The sequence below is a fragment of the Camelus dromedarius genome, chromosome 21 (assembly GCF_036321535.1).
Source record: "Camelus dromedarius isolate mCamDro1 chromosome 21, mCamDro1.pat, whole genome shotgun sequence".
Classification (NCBI taxonomy): Eukaryota; Metazoa; Chordata; class Mammalia; order Artiodactyla; family Camelidae; genus Camelus; species Camelus dromedarius.
In genome coordinates this window covers 5,343,142-5,362,444 of record NC_087456.1, presented here as the reverse complement: position 1 = coordinate 5,362,444, position 19,303 = coordinate 5,343,142, and the positions used below count along the sequence as shown (strand labels likewise).

Here is a 19,303-nt window from a genome sequence, read left to right as displayed (position 1 = left end):
TAGAGACATCAGTGTGCATTCGACAGCTCCTCTCCTTACTGAAGTCTCTCTTAATTAAATGTCTGGTGGAAGGGGGGGGGGGTCTCTGAGTCAGTGGACACACTTGGATGGTTTTGAACAGGAAGAGTGGGAGCAAACTACCACATGAGTGACAGTGGCTCTCCTTAAATGGTAGGATTTTAGTATTTTCGTAACTTCTATATCTGATTTCCTCATCAGACATTCTAGTAAGAAGACATAACAGTGTTCATTGCCTGGGATTGAGTTCATTCCCTCCATAAAGGCCATTTTTCACAGAAAATGTAAAAGGGGGGTGATAAATACATTAGCAGCCAGTCTGGCTCCAGGGGGAGGAAGTGATGGAGAAGTCAGGAAGACAGAAGCCATTTAGTCCAACTCCAGGCAGACAAAAGAAGCCATGAGAACCGGTCCCTGAAACAGAGCCTGCAGCATAGAGCTCACTCCCGTTCAGCTTGACTGGTTCACGCTGACCCCACTCGCCACAGACAGGGAGCCAAAGGCTCTGTTCCTCATTCTCCTGCTCTTCTCTCTGCCTGACTTCAGTCCACCCAAGACGGGGCCCAGCAGCGTTTCCGCCTGTGCTTAGTGACATCCGCGTCCATGCGCTCCCACCCCGTGTCCACATCAGGTCTGGCCCCTGAATACTTCTCTCAGCACCACCGATTTACTAACAGCTACTCTGTGTCTACTTAGATCTAGAAGACCTGACGGAGTTCTTAATCGACCTGCCCAGCAATAGGGCAGCGGAAGAGCCTCCGATTACCCCCAGAGTAAGTTCATCTTTCTTTACCTGAGAGAAAAAGGTTGCTTCATTTCTCTTTTATTTTTCATCAAATTCAGATATCTGACGATGTTCAATATAAATGATATTTACAATTTCCTTGATTGGAGAAATGTTCTTGAGTGAAAATCTATCGCCAGTACATCCCTGGTTCAAAGGGTATTTTAACACTGACAGCATGAGTTCCAGACTATCCATGATTGAGCGATTTTGTCAGTAGACTTTCTTCCCCCTTGAAAAGAGAATTTTGTATCATCCATGAAGACTTGGTGCCCTTTCTGTGGGTGTCTGACCTGTTTTTCGAGGGGGCCATTAACTCAACTACTTTCTCCCGCTTGCTTTCCTAAATTAACCAAGAGATAGCCAGACCTGTGCTCTCAGTGCACAGGATGGTGTGATCACTGGGTCCTCACAGTGTTCTCTTTTCTCTATCCAGCTGGCCTGGGTCGCCAAGGATGATGGTATGTATTCTGGAACCTTTCTCTGCTGAGAAAAGCTCTAGGTGATGTAGAAGCTCAGCGTTTCTTGCTTGCTGTGATTGCTTTTAGCTGACCCTGGGTTCCCACTCGGAATGAAGATGAAGGACGCAGTGAAAGTAACAGATTTCCGAGAAAGGAGTGATGCCCAGATGGTCCAGTCCCTGGAGAAAGGAGCATATTTAGATGGGGTGGCTTTATTTCTATGAAGATTTTGGAGGGAGGTCCATATGTTGCCTATGTGGTGTGATTATGAATCTGTCTGGATAAGTAGTGTGTGTCTCCTCAGGATCGAATTACCGTTTGCACCCCAGAGTACACATATCCAGTTTCTAATATAAATATCTCATTACCAACACAGGGTAGCTATCCATTCACTCATTCTCACCTCACCAGAGCTGTTCTCAGATGTCTGGTTATATTCTCTTTCCTCAGATGGAGATGTTGCAAAGTTTAACGACTGACGTTTATTGACAGGTACATTGCAGCCCAGAGAACACCACTGGTGCAGACTGTCTGACCGAGTGCAATATAGGGTTTTTTTTTTCACAATTGAGTAAGAAAAAAAAAGGAAGAGATAATTTCTATGGTATTGGTCCTGTGGTGACTATTACATTGATTACACTCCCAAAGATAGGAAAACAAATACCCTATTTTCCATTTTTTTCTCTGTTCTTCTTTGTGCCTTCCTTTACCACTCAACGTAATGCCCCAAACATGTCACTTTATAATTACATAACATCCACATCCATACACTTCCACCCTGTGTCCACATCAGTTAAGACTCCTGAATAATTACTATCAGCGCGGCCAATATGCTAACAGTTTCTCTGTGTCTTCCTAGCTCTCATGGAGATCGAGAGGAAGGACCCACCGGAGAAGATGGGAGAAGAGGAGACCCCATCCACCACTGAAGTAAGTTCACCTTTCTTTACCTGAGAGAAAAAAGTTGCTTCATTTTTTTTTATTTTTTAACAAATTCAGATATCTGACAGTGTTCAATACAAATGATATTTACAATTTCCTTGACTGGAGGAATGTTGTTGAGTGAAAGTCTATTACAGCACATCCCTGATTCAAAGGGTATTTTAAAAATGACAGCATGAGTTCGAAACCATCCCTAATTGAGTGATTTTGTCAGTGGACTATTTTCCCCCTTGAAAAGAGAATATTGTCTCATCCATGAAGCGTTGGGGTTTTTTCTGTGGGTGTCTTCACTGTTCTCTTTTGGGGCCATTAACTGAACTACTTTTTCCCACCTGGTTTTCTAAGGTCACCAAGAGATGGCAAGGCTTGTGCTCACAGTGCACAGGATGCTGTCATTCCCACAGGGTTTTCAAAAAGTGTTTCAAATTGAAGTAGAGTTGACTTAAATTACTATGTCAGTTAAGGTGTGCAGCTTGGTGATTCAGTATTTTTACAGATTATACTCCATTAAAAGTTAGCACAAAATATTGGCTCTAATTTCCTGTGCTGTATAATCAGTCCTTGTGGATTATCTGTTTTATACATAATAGTTTGTACCTCAGAACTCCCTCCCCCTGTTGTGCTGCTCCCCCTTCCCTTTGCCCTCTGATAACCACTAGTTTGTTCTGTACCTGTGGGTCCTCACAGTGTTTTCTCTACTCCCAGGTGGAAGTGTTGGAAGTTGATACCGGTATGTATTCTGCAACCCTCCTCTGTTGAGGGAAAAATCTAACCTGATGAGGAATGCAGGGCCTTTTGCCTGCTTTGGTATCAGAGGCACTGATTCTTGGCTCATACTAGGCATGAGGGTGGAAGATGAAGTAAGCGAAATGGATTTTCCATAAAAAAAGAATGCCCTCTTTGTACAGTCCCTACAGGGATCGAAGGCATTGTGATAGTGTGGGTTGTGTGTGTGAAGTCAGTGTGTGTCCTCGGTGAGCCTGAGCATGACTGAATCTGTCCATGTTAGTGTGTGTTCCCTTTGGGGAACTTTCCCACTTTAGCATCATAAATGTGTCTGCTTTATAATAGAAACTCTCATCACTGCACGCTCTCTGTCCATTCAGTCCCTCTTCCCTCAGCACAGCTGTTACCAGAGGTTTGGCCAACATTCCCATCCCCAGATGACGATGGTCAGAGATAAATGGCCCAGGCGCTTGACCTCCCAAATGGAAAACCAAAGTGTAAGCCAAGCTGAGGGTCCCAGTGTGGATGTTCTGGACCACTGATCTCTGCTTGTCCTTCAGCCTTGGGATCATTCATCAGGGAGCAGAGGGGCCCCTGCTTTTATATCCGTGCCTGGAAGTACTAGTCTCCAGAGGGCCCAGACGCCGCCCATCAGTATAAGGTGGCTGCATCTTCAGTGAACCCTGTGCAGGTTCAGGTGCATTTTACAGTCCACTTGGGCGTAATCCTGAGTGTGAGACGTACTCAGGAAGCCAGCATGTTCCTGGCCAGGCACAGGGTCTGAGAGCTGTGAGGCCCCATGGGGCACGGTGCAGGTCAGCATCTCTCAGTGCTGAGCTCATTGCTCAGCATGTGGCCAAAGGCAGATAAGAATCAGGGACATATTTTTTTGTTTCTGATAACATTACCATAAGTCTTAGATCTGTGCAAATCCTGTGGGCACACAAACAGAGACTCAGTCAGTGGCAAATGAGAGTTGAAAATGAAACGTGGTTAGTAGCCTGGTGTCCATCCCCATTGTTGGCCAATCTCCTGCTCAGGTGACTTACAGACACCAGCACTCACTCCATGCCTCCTCTCCTTAGTGAACTGTCCCTCTGATCGGATCGCTCATGGGAGTGTGGACATTCACTGGCTCAGTGCACCCTCGTACATTTTATACACGAGGATGACCGGAGGAAAGTGTCACCTGATTGACAGTGGCTGTTTTAAAATGGTCAGATTCAGTATTTTGAAATCTTCAGTGTGTTTTTATAAGTGATTGGTGAGTGTGAGTGAGTGTAAGAGCATGCTTTGCCTTGGATTGAGTTCAGTTCCCCAAGAAGGTTTGTCTTACTCCTGCACCAATCTTGTAAGAAGGGAGGAGACATGCAGTAGTGGCAGCTGTGACTCCACAGTAAGAGGTGGTTCTGGATGAGTCAGGAAGACACTCACAGTTGAGCCCAAGTTCAGAACAGGCAGGACAAGTCAAGGGAGTCGGTCACTGAAGCACAGCATGCACTTCAGTGTTTACTGTTTTACAGACTCACTACTTCACGATGATTAGATCCTCCGCAGCTAGAAAGCCACAGGCCCTGTTTTTCATCTCTTTGTTGCTCCTCGCCTTTGCCCGCATCATCCACCGAAGATGCTGTCCAGACAGCACTTCGTCCATACTCAGTGTCCACCCACATCCATCCTCCCCACCCCAGGCTCCCATCGAACAAAGCTAGTTGAGGAATTCCTGATGAGCGCTGCCCCTGTCCTGACAGTTACTCTGTGTCCGCCTAGCTTCCACCGAGGACCTTCTGGAGTACCTTACTGGTCCACGAATTTCAGAAGAAGAAACATCATCTACCTTCAAGGTCAGCTGGCCTTTCTCATCTTGATATAGAATCATTCCTTTTTATCTGTTCCAATAGAATGAAGATAAGAAAATCTGAGCTTGTGCATTTCGATGATACAGACAATTTCCTAGGTTGGGAGAATGTTAGTGAGAGTCTGTTACCCACTGCTGACACCAGACTCACAAGGGCATTAACAGTGACAGCAGCCCTACACACTGTACAGTAGGGGGTTCCTTCTACCGCGGCAACTTTTCCTCCTGGGAAAAGGATTCTGTCGTTATCCACTAAGACGGTCTTGGGAGATAAGACCCATCCTGTGGGAAAGGGTGATGTATTTTGGCCTGAGTAGATTTGTTCTGTTTTTGCTGTATTTCCTTGAAACCACCAGTCTTTCCCACCTGGTTCTGCACTGTCATCACGTGAACAAAAACCTTGTGCAAATGGGATGCAACATGATCTGATCCTCACAGTGTTTTCTCTTCTGTTTTGGCAGATGGTCTCAGATGAGAGCAACACCGGTACGTATCCTCGAATCACTCACTTGGGTAGAAAAATCTAGAAGATGTGAAAGGTGGGGGTTTCTTGTTGGCTTTCATGGGGAGAGCCACCCTGAACCCAGCTTCCTGCTGGGAATGAGCAGAGGGGACACGGGGGTAGAACGTGATACTCTGGATGGAGAACCGAGGTGAAGTGCTCACGTCCCAGGAAGCAGCTGTCCTACAGCGAGGCGGTGCCTGTGTGTGTGCGCAGGAGCGGGAGGCTCTACGTGAGTTCTTTTGCTGTGGTGCTCAGTGTGTGTGTGTGTGCATGTGACTTTTCTGCGTTTTGTGTTTCCCCTGATACATGGTACCCCAGAACTTCACAGTAACTAGTGTCAACTTGCCCATTTTATCCCCCATCATGCTTTTTTGGGGGGTGTTGGAGTCTGTGGGGCTGCCCCAGAAGCCAGAGCTGTGGTGTCCCCTCCTCTCCCACTTCACACAGCCAACAATAAAGGTTGGTCCTACAGTAAAAAAAATATCCTGTCACCATTGCATCATGAATGTATATGGGTGTAAAAATTAATCAGATTGTATAACTTAAATATGAGCTTTCTTTGCCAAGTATGCCTCAGTTAACCTGGAAAACAGATCGTTTCACCACCAAGAAAATGTTTATTGGGTTATAAGTGGAGAAGACTGTTTTATCATCCCTGTTACTGAGTCAATAACAACTTCATTTAATAATGAATCTGCCCTCATAGTGGGGCTCATACATTTTAAATAGTCACGGTACATCTCTTTTGCCACTTTCTTCATTTGTGACTCTTCCTTCGTCCTCTCCCCTCATCTTAGCACTGAGTGCTGGGGGACGGCTCCTTCCTTCTGGGGGTGCCCCTGGTGCACCCACATGCCACCCCCAGTTATGGAGGGATCTGAGGAAGGAGGAGTCTCCGGGAATAGATGGGGCAGAGTCTCTCCAACCGGCTCCTTTGAAACTAATACTCACCTTCGGATGCTGTGCTGAGAATACAAAGTGTCCTTCTCCAGTGGAAAGTCTGTCTCCAGTCACTTGTGCCTGCCCTGTCTGTGTGCCGGGCGAGAAACTGCGTACAATGCAGACAGAAGCGAGAGATCTCCAGAGGCTGAGCTCAGGGTGGGCCCGGGCTCCCTCCCTGGGAGAGCGAAGGGAGGTTGTGTGGTGCATGGTGTGGACAGACAACCTCAGCAGTGTGACAGGAGCAGCTGGACTCGTGTTGCCATGGAAAATTGCCAGATGAAATAGTGTCTTGGTGTTTTCTAAAGGCCTCTGCAAAAAAAAAAAAAAAAAAAAAAAAAAAGATCAAGGGAGTAAAAGTCCATTAAACAGGAAATAAGGCAACTTACACGTTTTTTCTTTTTTAAGATCCTGACTCCTGTGATGATGCATTTTGAGTAGAACTTTTATTGCCCTTTAGGTGTTAATATTTTTCCCACCAAACAAAATGAGATCACTTCATTGTAAAATGTCACCTGTTTACCTCCAAAACCATCTATGAGGCAATTTTGCCCTAGAAATCCTCTGGCTCTAGATCATATTTCCTGGATGGTGCTGAAGGGAACCCCCGGTATGTGTGATTCAGTGTTAAAGTGAGAGCTGCCCCCAGTGGTTTCATGTGTGAGAAAAGTCCTGGGAGCCTTGGGCTGGACTTGATGAGGAAACACTTTGAGGAACAGAAGGAAGACAGAGAACGGCCCCCGGGCCCTGTGGTGTCAGATGGTGGCTGGTTTCCAGGTCAGGGAGGGGAGTCCAGCACCTGAGACCAGCTAGGCCCCCAGATAGGATGCTATTTGGGGTAATTCTTGGATGGGGATGAGAAAGGACCCCGCTGTCCTGCTGGAGTGAACACTACAGAGGCATCTTCTTTAAAAGCTGGAGGAGAACCTTTCTCAGGATCTGTCGCTGTCCGCGGTTACCTGTGTGACACGCCAGACCCCTTCCCACTTCCCTTTTTCTTGCTTCCTTTTCTCTTTCTGTTTTTCTTCTTTCCTTCCTTTTTTTTTTTTTTTTTGCTTTGTATTTTATTTTACTTGATTTTTATTATAATTCAAAAGACATAACATGAAACCTACCGTGTTAACCAGGTTTTAAGTGTACAGGACAGTGTTTTTAACTCTGTGCACATTGTGTAAGCACGTGTTTAGAACTTTTTGATCCTGCATGACTACAGACTTCCATTTTCATCTTCTCCCCTTCCTTGGCAGCCACTCTTCTACTCTGCTTATGAGTTTTATTTCAGCTACCTCTTTTAAATGGCATCATCCAGTGTTTGTCTTTCTGCGACTGGCTAATTTCACTTTAAATAATGTCCTCCAGGCTCATTCATGTGGCTGCAAATGGCAGATTCCCATCATTTTATAAAGGCTCAGTAACGTTCCATTGTGTGTACACAGTGCATCTTCTTTACCCGTCTGCCTGCTGGCGGACGCCGGGCTGTGCTGCTGTCCCAGTCGTGGTGTGTGACGCTGCCGTGAACGGGGCTGCTGGTCTCCCTTCCTGACACCGATTCTCTTCCTTTGGGTTTGTACCCAGAAGTGAGGTTGCTGGATCATACGCTAGGTCTATTTGTCATTTTTTTGAGGAAATGCACTGCTGTTTTCTATTAATGGTGGCACCATTTTACATTCCCACCAAGAGTGTACCAAAATGCCAGTTATTCACATCTTCACCAACAACTGTTAAATTTTTTTTATCAGTAAACATACTGACAGGTGTGAGGTGATACTGGTCTTTTGATTTGCATTTCTGGGATGATTAGTGATGTTGAGCGCATTTATATATGTGTGTTGGCTGTTTGTATGTATTCTTTGGAGGAATGTCTATTCACGTCTTTTGCCCATTTTAAAGAGATTTATCTCTCCCTTTTTTTTTTTTTTTTTGCAATTGAGTTGTAATAGTGTCTTCTATATATTGGATATTAGACCATTCTTTAATACAAAATTCACAAATATTTCCTCCCATTCTATAGGTTGTCATTTCATTCTGTGGTTGTTAAAGAGACTGCTTTCCCCACTGTGCAGTCTTAAGCCTTGATGGAGATTATAGTGCCAGGATGTGTGGCACTATATATTTGAGGCCTGTCTATTCTGGTCCATAGGTCTGTCTGCCTGGTTTTATGCCCAAACCACCTGTTTTGATGGCTGTGGCTTTGTCATGTTTTGTGAATTCAGGCATTGTGAGCCTCCATCTTTATTCTTGCTGTCAAGATTGTTTTTGGCTTTTTGGCGTCCTTCGTGATTCCGTATGTATTTTAAGAATATTTTTCCATTTCTATTAAAATGACACTGAAATCCTGAGAGGTGTTGGGAGAAGTAAGAAAAATGGATGGGTCACAGTTTCTAATAACGTTATTACTCATGGTTGTGTTTCTACAGAAAAGATTGTGGAGAGCACCTGTGACACTGTGGACGAAGATGCCGCAGGTGGAAACAACACTCAGGTACGATCCAGTGCGGGAGGGCTCCTAGGAACACCTGGGTTACACGTGGTGCTTGTAGTCTGAGGAAGTTGAATATGAAATCAGAAAAAAAGAAATGTGTGTAGAAATGTTCTTTTCACTTCTAATAATAATAGTAAGAAGATTGTGCCCATTGGGTTTGGCTGTGCCATTTGTAATCACTTTTCTTCCTTTTCAACAAGGCCTGCTCCTTCCTGCTTTTGTCACTGGCAAATGTGGAAGGCTGGTTTCTGATGGGCACCTCAAAGGCACTGTGCACAAGAGACTTAGATTTTGTTTTCATTACTGACCTAGATGGACACAATCTGGTGGGACATAAAACTCTCATAGGCCCCTGGCACTGCAGACCAAGGTCTTCCATTGAGTGTCAGGTGTTGAATGAGAAGCAAACTCTCTCCCTCTGCACTTTCAGGGTTTCTGGCCTCACCATCAGGTATTGTCCTCACTGTTAATTTTTCCTGTGAAGGGCACGCGCAGGGTTGGATGAGTTCAGGAATCTGTCCTCTGGGGTAACTGCACGTGCTCCGGCATCCTTGAACTCGCTCAGCCTCCATGCCTCACCCAAGGCTGTTGTGCGGAATATGCTTCCACTTGAGGGAGGCCCATGTCCAGCTGCCCCTGGAGCCCCTCCCTGGGCAGCAGAAAGTCTGGAGGACTGTGAGGGGCTGCTGGACACGCATCACACGGCTGCTCTCACAGCCCTCCTGACCTGGTCTCTTGGGCGTGTTCTGTCCCAGGACGGAGCCTCTGGACAGCAGGGCCAGGGCGGCCCTCCTCTTCTCAGGACGTGCTGCTCCAGCCACACACCCCGCCCCTGACCCCTCACACCCCCTTCATGCCCAGACTGGACTTTCCCTCAGGGGCTCCCGTACCCTCCCTCCCGGTCCTTCCAAGTCTTGGGGTGAATGAACCCTGGCAGGTGCTGTGTGTTTATGTGGCCACATCTCCTGTAGGACATCATTTGCACCATTTTCAGGCTAAGGGAATTTGGACAAGGAACTTGACCTCTAATTTAGCATTCTTTCTCTCTGATGGACTAGGAAACTCATGCGGTGTTTGTAGGGATACGTACCCAGTGTCGTAGGGCAGTCACTTGACGTGTGGATTTGTTTGCATGTCTTGGCTGTTGTGTGCAGTGCTGCAGTGAACACGGGGTTACAGACAGCTCTTTGCAATACTGATTTCATTTCTGCTGTATGTATACCTGGAATCCACCTGCAACAGAAGTTAGTTTTATTTGTGATTTTTCCTGGAAACTGCGTACTGTTTCCCATAATAGTTGCACCATTCTGCATTCCCGCCAAACTATGCAAAGCTTCCAGTTCTCCACATCTTCACCAACACCGATTAATTTTTTTAAAAAATATATATTTATTTATTGTTAATTTGGGGGGCAGGGATTAAGTTTCTTTCTTTATTTTCTTAACGGAGGCACTGGGGATTGACCCCAGGACCTCGTGCGTGCTAGGCATGCAGTCTACCGCCGAGCTATGCCCTTCCCCCAACACCGGTAACTTTTATTAATAAAACGTATCCTGATCGGTGTGAGGTGATACCTCTTGTGTTTCGATTTGCATTTCCCCATGATGAATGAGGTGGGGAACATTTGCTTATCTCTTGGCCTTTTGTATTTCTCTTTGGAGAAACGTCTTTTGAAGTATTTGGCCCGTTATTAAACTGAGTTATTTATCCTTTTGGGGCAGCTTGATTTGTAGTAGTCTCATGTAATTTGGATGTTGGCCCCTTTTCAGTTACATGGTTTGCAGATTTCTATCCCATCCTGCAGCCTGTCTGTCCATTATTTTGGTTGTTGGAGAGACTCTTCTTCCCCGTTGTTGAGCCTTAGAACCTTGGTGGAGATCGTGGTGCCACATGTGTGCGCGTGTTTGAGGCTGTCTAGTCTGGGCCATAGGTCTGTCTGCCTGTCTCTGTGTCAGTCCCATGCTGTTTCGATTGCTGGGACTGTGTCATGTATTTTGACTTCAGGAAGGGTGAAGCCTCCATGTTTATTCCTCCTGTCAAGACTGTTTTGGATCCTTGGGGTACTTTGTGTTTATACATGTATTTTAGGAATGTGTTTTCCATACTGTCAGAATGACGGGGGAATTCTGACACGTGTTCCAGTGCATCTTTATGTCACTTTGGATAGTATGAAAATGTCAACAGCGTAAGGGCTCCTGTCTGTGAACATGACAGGTCATTCCAAATATTTGAACTTACTTCATTCTTTCAGCAGTGTTCTGTAGTTTTTAGTGTACAAGTCACTTTCATTTGTAGGGCCCTGGCCCCTACCTTCCAGCTCATCCAGAGTCAGGGTGAGAAGGATGGGCTCGTGAAGACAGTGCGGTGCCGCTCACTCCCATCTGCACCTGCTCTCTGAGTGAGTCCAGCACAGGCGCACGGGGCCGTGACCGGCACCTCTGCTTACTTGGCTTCCTGCTAGGGAGTCTTCTAGGACCTGGTGTTGACATTACTCTTTGGGTGTCCCCAAGGCCTCATATAGTTCCTGGCATGTGTGCACGAGCACAGAAATACTTAGAAATGAATGATCAGATCAAACCAGGAAATGACTCTGCAGTTTAAAAAAAAAAAACCAACCAGGGGAAGGGTGGTAACACCCTCCTCATCTTTGAATCTCTCAAGCTGTGCCGTACAGTATGGCAGCCACTAGCCAGATGTATCTGTTTATAATGAATTTAGTGAAGTCAATAATTAACTCAGTTTATTTACATAAGACACGGAGGACAGGTAAGATCTGAGAATCTGGAAGAAAAATCTGAATGAAGCTCTGTGACTCACAGTAACCTCCAGTGACATAGGAGAAACAGGCTCGTCACACTTTCTAATAACTTTATTACTCCTGTTTGTGTTTCTACAGAACTAAAGGGTGGAGAGCACATACAGTAGCGAAGATCAAGCTGCTACAGGTGAGGAAGGACACTCAGGTAGGATCCAGTGGGCAGGGTTCCTGGGAACACCTGGGTTCTACCTGCTGCTTTAGAGACTGATGAAGGTAGATACGGAATCAGGGAAAAATTGAACTGCCTATAGAAATCTTATTTGTTTTCATATTTTAAACGTGTAAGAGTAAGACGCATTGTGTCCCTGGCCTTTGACTGTGCTGGGTTAGCATCATCTTGTCTTCCTTTGCTACGTAAACACGATACCTACAAGACCTGCTCTTTGGTGCATTCGTCACGGCCCAGTGTGAAAGCTTTGCTTCTGATTTGCACCTCAGGTGTATCATGCACAAGAGACTTCAGTTTTGTTTTCTTTATTGACCTGTGATGGACATCATGTGCTGGGAGACAAAACTCTCACAGGCACTTGAAACTGGAATTCATGTTCTTCTAGTGACAGTCACTTGGGGGACAAAAAGCAAACCCTCTCCCTCTGAACTTTGAGGGTTTCCGGCATCACCATCAAGTCCTGTCCTCACTGTTCAGTCCTCACGTGAAGGGCACTCGCAGGGTTGGATGAGTTAAGGAGTCCGTCCTCTGGGGTAACTGCACCTGCTCCAGCATCCTTGAGCTCGCTCAGCCTCCACGCCTCACCCAAGGCTGTTGTGCAGAATGTGCTTCCACTTGAGGGAGGCCCATGTCCAGCTGCCCCTGGTGCCCCTCCTTGGGCGCAGGACGTCGGGAGGACTGGGTGAAGGGCTGCTAAGTTTGCTTTACACACTTGCTCTCACAGCCCTGCTGACCTGGTCTTTAGGAGTTGTCCAGACCCAGGACAGATCATCCAGGTAGCCCAGCCAGGGGGTCACTCTCTTCTTAGAACCCACTGCTCCATCCAGACAGCCTTCCCTGATCCCCACACCACAGTCATGCCCGCAGAGTGACCTTTCCTCAAGCCTGCCCTGTCTCACCCCGCCCCACCCTTCCAAGGCTCGGGACAGTGTGTATTTATGTAGGGCTTGTGTAAAATCATTTTTATACTAAGAGAATTTAGACAAATTACACCTGATTTTGCTTTCATCATCTCTAAGGGGCTAGGAGACTTACGGAGTTGGTGTGAGGATTAAGTATCTCCCAGTCACCTAAGATCACCCCAGGCAGAGGACAGTCCCTTTCCATGTGGAGTTGGTTGTCCTCTGTCGTCCGACACAACACCAGGTTCATGCCTGGGACTCCCTGGGTAGGATGGATGCTTTCCAAAAGTTTACTTTAGCGATGATCGCCAGCGTCTTGACTTAACTTTCATTTAAAGATTAAGAAAGACACTAACTTTTTAAAATCCACACATGACAGGTTATTAAAATGAAACTTCCCAACTCAGTTTTGGCTATGTCCCCCAAGACAACAGATGCCAACTGTGTCCACATTCCCAAGCCGGGTGCAGGACCAGCCCCGCAGGACCTGCAAAGGCTTCCAGAGGCTGGTTTTGCAGTTCTTAACCAAAAGGGTCAAAATGAAAATAATACACTCTGAGGGCAGGTCTCTCTATATTTCTTTCTTTATTTTCCCCTGTGGGAAGGAGAAAAGAGAACTGAGCAAAAGAAGCCACACCTCGGGGCAGATTGCTTTAGCAACAGACTGGTGGAAGCTGGGCACAGGAATGAGCTCTCATCCAAGTTGAAGTTCAGAACTTATTGCTGAAAAAAATCTGTCAGGGTTTTTTTTTTTAAGCTGATTTCCCCCAAAGTCTGTTGCTAGAAATAGGAGGGAGCTGACTCCAAGGAAGGATGGAAGTGGAGTGAGAAGTTCTCGAGTGAAGCTCTGGAGATGAGTGCAAGATGCAGCTGAGATGGAGAAGAGCAGAGGGAGAAAGGGACCTGTCATACTGTGAATTGGTTCATTTAGAAAAGTTATTCCAGAAGAGTGATCTACTTTTATTGCTAAGTGTTAAGCTTAGTTATTTCCACAAAGAACTCATTTTTGTAAATAATGAGGAAATCAGCTGTATTAGATTATATAGTTTGCCTACTACTTTTACCATTTTACAGACTTACTTTCCTATATTTTGTTGATTTCCTTAGCAGTAAATATAGTTCTTTTAAAAAATCCACATATTTTTTCCTTAGCATTTGACCTTGCTGGAACATCTAGTGCTTTCAAAATACTCTCATAAATTGAGTGATCCTACATCAATGATTTTATTTCTCGTTCTATTTTGCTGGACTTTTTTTTATTGCCAACACTTAAAATAGTGAGTGTACTGTGCATTTACCCGTCATCTACAGATACGTTTTTATTGAAGAAGAGTCAGTTTACAATGTCGTGTCTGTTTCTGGTGTACCGCACAATTGTTCTGTCATACTTGAACATTCATATATTCCTTTCCATATTCTTTTCCACCATAAGTTACTGTAAGATATTGAATGTAGCTCCCTGTGCTGTACAGTATGAACTTGTTGTTTGTCCGCTTTGACCCATAATCTAATTTTCATTATACACAGTCTCCCAGGTTATGTTACCCATTTATAGATCTTCATGTCTATATATCTCTATATGCTGATAACTGCTAAATATATCTTTAACCCTAATGTACTTAAAGTTTTAAAGTAATTATCTGGTGGCTTTTTAAAATACCCCTCTGGATAAGTTCCAAGGATCTCAAAATTAAGATGTCTAAAACTGAGCTACTCCCCCCAAATTCCAGTGTATCTGATCTTACAGTGGTGTTAGCCCCTCCTTATCAGTCTGGGTCTAGCCAGGAGAGACCACATAGTCATTTGAACAGTGAAAGTTTAATTAGTATAATTTTTTAGTCTAGTATTTAAAAAAACCTGTTCTTACAGGGGATTGGAATAACTAGGGACTGGCTAGTAATAAATAAAGAAAGCTCAAATCTATAGGACTCGCAGATTTAAGGAGCAGCTAATACTCCCAGGGCTGAGCATCCCAGGAGGAGCCTCCACTCCTGGGCTGAGGTTCTGCGGTTGTTGGAGAGGCCACGGCCTTGGCTTGCTGAGTGGCAGAGAAGTCACTGGTGCCACGCCAGCTGAGCCTGATGGAAATCTGCCCCCTGGAGTCCCAGGGAAAGCTGTTCCTGGGGCGATGTCTTACTGGCCACCGTGCACTGCAGGGGCATAGGCTTTGGGGAAGCTGCACGACTGGCAGGAGCCAGATGCTGAGGAAACCATGGCTCGTGCACAGCAGAGCTTGCTGAGTGAGCACACCAGCCTGAACCTGGGCAGAGACTCCTCCTACAAGGCCTCTCCAGTGCCCTCTGCTGACCGCTGAGCGCCATTCCAGGCAACAAAGGAAAAATATTTAAAGGGCCCAGATCTATGTTCATGGAGCCAACAAAAAGAATAAGGAGGAGCTCAGAGACAAATGGACAACCAGCACACCCCTCCAGAGCCCGCCTCCCTCCCATTGCCTGTACTTCACTGGCTTCTTCCAACATCTGTTGTCTGTGACTTGGCGTTTGCATCCTTCTTAATCAGGGCTCAGTTCAGGGTCATACCATTTTTCTCTTGTTTCATCAGTCTTCTCTCCTCCAGCTTACCTTCATCATCTACATTCTTCCTATAATACAAAACTAACGATACCAGCTACAGAATTAAATTCCAACGAGGCTCTTCACCATCTGGCCATAGCCCATCTTTCTAGTCCGTTCTTCCATCACTAACCTTTTTACTGCATCCCAGGCCCTTTGATGACTTTTTGGTGGCCCTCTTCCCCGTCATTTTGTAACTAGCTGTTACTTCAGTGATGCCTTATCTGACTTAGGAAATTAGTTGCTCTGTGATCTCTTACAGCTTTTTTTTTTTTTCACTGTCTGTGTAACAGCAGTTACCATGTTGTATGATAATTACCACGTTCCTATGAACCTTATTTCTCTTTGTGTTCCTAGGACCCATCGCCCATTCAGCAGGGGGATAATTTTCCGTCTTAGTTAAAAATCTGCATTTCCCTTTTTAAGCCTTTATATTGTAAACAGACTTTTTGGTTTCCCCATTTTAAAAGATGAAATATCCTTGTAGCTCTTGAGTATTATAATCCTGTTTCCATGATGATAACGTGCTTGATATTGTACACTTTTTAGTATCTTACGAAGCACTTTTAAGTATGTCATGCTGCCTTTAACTTTTCTTAATTTGCACGTTAGTGTAAGTAGTTGAGCGAGACATGATTTTGTCCATTGATCCGTACTATCTTCTTGTGAAATAGGCAGGGTATATTTTATAGTCATTTTACTAATGAGGAAATGGATTCTAAGAATATGAATGACTTGTCACAAAGCTAGTAACTGACAAGCCCCTGTCTCTCACTTGGAGCTGTGTGATCCGTGGAACTGGCTACCTCAGACGCAGGAAGTTGGTGTCTCCCTTGTTCTGTTTGGTTTCACTCTCTGTGCAGGCAGCCATAGCTTCTCAGGGCTGCAAGTTGTTACTTGTCCTTAGTGTCCCCGTCGGCTCATAGGCCAAGACGATAAGTCACCCCTCTCCTATTTCTGGTTACTGTAGACTTTTTAAAGGTGAGTGTATTTTCTTGACTAGTTTTCAGACATCTTCTCCTTGTTCAGTTTCCCTCCTTGTTAGAAGTTAGAGATGGGTAACTTACAGAACCTCTCAGTTCAAATAAGAATCTCAGCAAGTCTTTATTGGATGGGCTTTTGTTTATGGCCCTTAGGGACTGGAAGATTCTTTAAAACTCCAGACAGGTGATAATATTCGGACTATGACTTTTTTCACCTTTGTCAAACCTCACGTGACTGACCTCAGTAAAACTAGATCTAGAAGTAAATTTGCACCAGTTTATTTTGTAAATACTTGAAAGAAAGGGAGATTGAAAACACTTGTTAGATTTAAAAAATTCACATTGTTTCAGTTCATAAGTACTCTGAGTTAAATTATCTTGATAATAATGCTGACTTGATTGTTTTAATCTTTTAAAGCCTATACTTAATATAAGGGACCTTGGGTTATGTGAGTTAAAAATTGGACAGAGTGATCAACTGGGCGACAATCTACTTCCCGGATTTCATAGAGGCAGAAAAGATTCTTCCCATTGGCATACATCTCATATTTCTGCACAGTCCTTGGAAAATAAAAATGGTAAGCTAATGTATTTTGTGTTCCAATGAAAGTAAGCCATTGTATTACTATTAATAATTTCATAGACACCACTTACTAACGTTTTCTATGTGCAAACTTCTTTCCTGAGTTGTTCTCCCCCCCTTTTTTTTAGAGTAAGTTTTCACTGGAATGACTAGTTTTACAGAAAAGTTGCAAAGACATCACAAAGAGTTCCTGTATACCCCTCACCTCTCTTCCCCTAACGTTGACTACTTCCACAACCACGGCACCTTTGTCCAAACCAAGAAATTAACATGGGCACAATACTTTTGACTAAAGTATAGACTTTATTTAGATTTTACCAAATAAAATTGAATTTCCCCAAATCACTAGTTTTTCCGTTAGGGTTCAGATTCTATTCCAGGACTTAATCCAGCACACTAAGTAGCATTTGGAATAGTGGAATGTTGTTGTTGTTTTAACTTTATGTGACCAATATTTGTTAGATTCCAAGTAACACAGTGACCTCTGAGAATATGTTAAAGAAACAGTCGTGGTCCCTGCTTGTATAGAACATCTATGTGTTTTCTCACTTGTATCCTATACTAAGTGGGCATTTTATTAAAAGGGAAGTCAACTTCATGATACTCAAACAATGGATGTGAGAGGCTTATCAAAATACTTGCTGCTGGAAGAAGAGACTTTAAAAATTCAATACAAATGATAAAAGCCCTGGAATTAAAGAACAGGTTTGAACAGTTTTGTGAGGAAGTTTTGATTTGAAGCTGTACTTCACATCAACTTAAATCATTTACTGATCCTTCATTCTTCTTTTGCCTTTATTTTGTACACGAGCTACAGGATGGGGAAGCAGCGACCAGCCGGGCCCCTAGGCCGGGAGCAGGCGGCAGGTCTGCGCGGCCCCAGGGACAGGCTGGTGCTGCAGCCACTCACCCAGGCCATTCTGGAGACATCTCGCATCTCCCTTCTCAGGGAAGAAAAACAAAAAAGGAGAGCTATAGGATGAATAAAGAACTCACAAGTAAGGAAAAGATGAAGTTTTTGAGCTTAGATGCTTGCCCTAAAGATCAGCTTCTGTTTTCTTTTTATGCTCTACTGCCTCCGTCCTGAGAGAAGCCCTGAGGCTTAGCAGTTGAGAGTAGACTAGGACCAGACTCAGTCCTGCTGCTGAGTGACTGGGGCATTTACAGTAAATCTCTGTTTTCTCATATGAAGTGTGAGGAATAACCCCTGATCTCTCTTTGGAGGATCAAATGTAATGATCTAAGCAAAGTACTTGGCCCACAGTAAGTGATCAGCAGAGTCAAATTTTTTATTATCATTGTTTTATAGTATTGTTATTATTACTATTGCTCACCTAGTCCGAGTATTTACATTTCCTTTTAAGATGTTCCTCTGACTGCCAGCTGTTTCTTCTTGGCTTAGGCAGGCAGAGGTATTAGGAAAGGGTGTCTTGGCTTGATTATTAGAGTTCTCACAGAAATCCTGGATTCTAACTGGGATGTAGGGAGAGAGGAGAACACGTTTCTGTTGTTGCTGCACCCGAATTCCCTGGGAACCTGGGTGTTCAGTAGAATGGGGCCCTCTAGTCAAGGACAGGGGTCAGGAAGAATGAGGGCAGTGTTCACGGCGATGGAGGGAACCTGCTTCATACCCACGTCTATGAAGCTGTAAGAGAGAAAGACAATGACACCTCTGGTTCCCAGTGTTGCATTACATTGTTCAGTTGGGTGTTGAAATTATCGCTAGGAAATATAAATTCTTTGTCTCTTTATGCTCTTAACCAAAAACTTTAACTAAACATGTCTATCTTTTTTTTTTTTTTTTAATCTCTGACATGCCTTTATTGCGGAGATGAGTACACAGGCCTCACTAGCGGCATTCATGGTCCATGTATATCTTTTATCTCTTGGTTTGAAGGTAATTTAATTGGCAGCTATATTTGTATATCATATTACAAAAGATAATCTAATGAAAGTGATGAAGGAGTGTGATTAGATTTGCAGTGCTGTTAGAAATATCTAAAAGAGCCATATGTGGACAAACAAAAGGCAAAATTCATTGCTTTTTTTAATATTTGGTAAAATTATGTATTGTACTTTATGACTTTTGTTTGTTTGACAATTAGAAAATTTACTTTTTACAATTTCCCTCCAGGTTGCTTAGACATATTTAGTACTTTACGCAAGCCTCTTGCTTGTGCAGACAGCATTCAAGAACTCTCAAAAAAATTTGTTCAGATCTTCAGTACTGGCCAGTATGAAGCAACAATTGTTTTATTTTGAAAAAATAATAGATTTATTTACTATTCTGATTTGTCTTTCTTAATGAAATTAATGATTATAAACATTTATTTGTGGCTCACAGTAGAACTTACAGAATATTTGGAATCAACTAGTATGGATATATCTATGTAGTTTGTAATCTGGGAAACATAAAATAACTGGATTTTGAATGTGAGTGAGAAGTTCCACAGTTAATCAGGTTCTAGGAAACCTCCTCCAAAACAGTCAAGCACATTAGTTTACTTCCCTCATTTTTAAAATCCCTTTGCAATGAAAAGATGAATAAATAAAAATGAGG

General features: G+C 44.1%; 1 protein-coding gene across 1 annotated transcript in view; it reads left to right on the top strand.

Annotated features, from left to right (window-relative positions):
- The window catches only part of LOC105092103 (uncharacterized), an 80,276-nt gene that overhangs the window by 39,416 nt on the left and 21,557 nt on the right, over nt 1-19,303 (top strand). The window contains exons 14-22 of the mRNA XM_064477060.1: nt 715-791; nt 1,239-1,263; nt 2,123-2,193; nt 2,911-2,935; nt 4,702-4,775; nt 5,251-5,275; nt 8,651-8,715; nt 11,612-11,660; nt 16,579-18,640. Of these exons, the coding sequence (XP_064333130.1) occupies nt 715-791; nt 1,239-1,263; nt 2,123-2,193; nt 2,911-2,935; nt 4,702-4,775; nt 5,251-5,275; nt 8,651-8,715; nt 11,612-11,617 (368 nt within the window). The 3' untranslated portion in view covers nt 11,618-11,660; nt 16,579-18,640. The remainder of the gene's footprint in view (nt 1-714; nt 792-1,238; nt 1,264-2,122; nt 2,194-2,910; nt 2,936-4,701; nt 4,776-5,250; nt 5,276-8,650; nt 8,716-11,611; nt 11,661-16,578; nt 18,641-19,303) is intronic.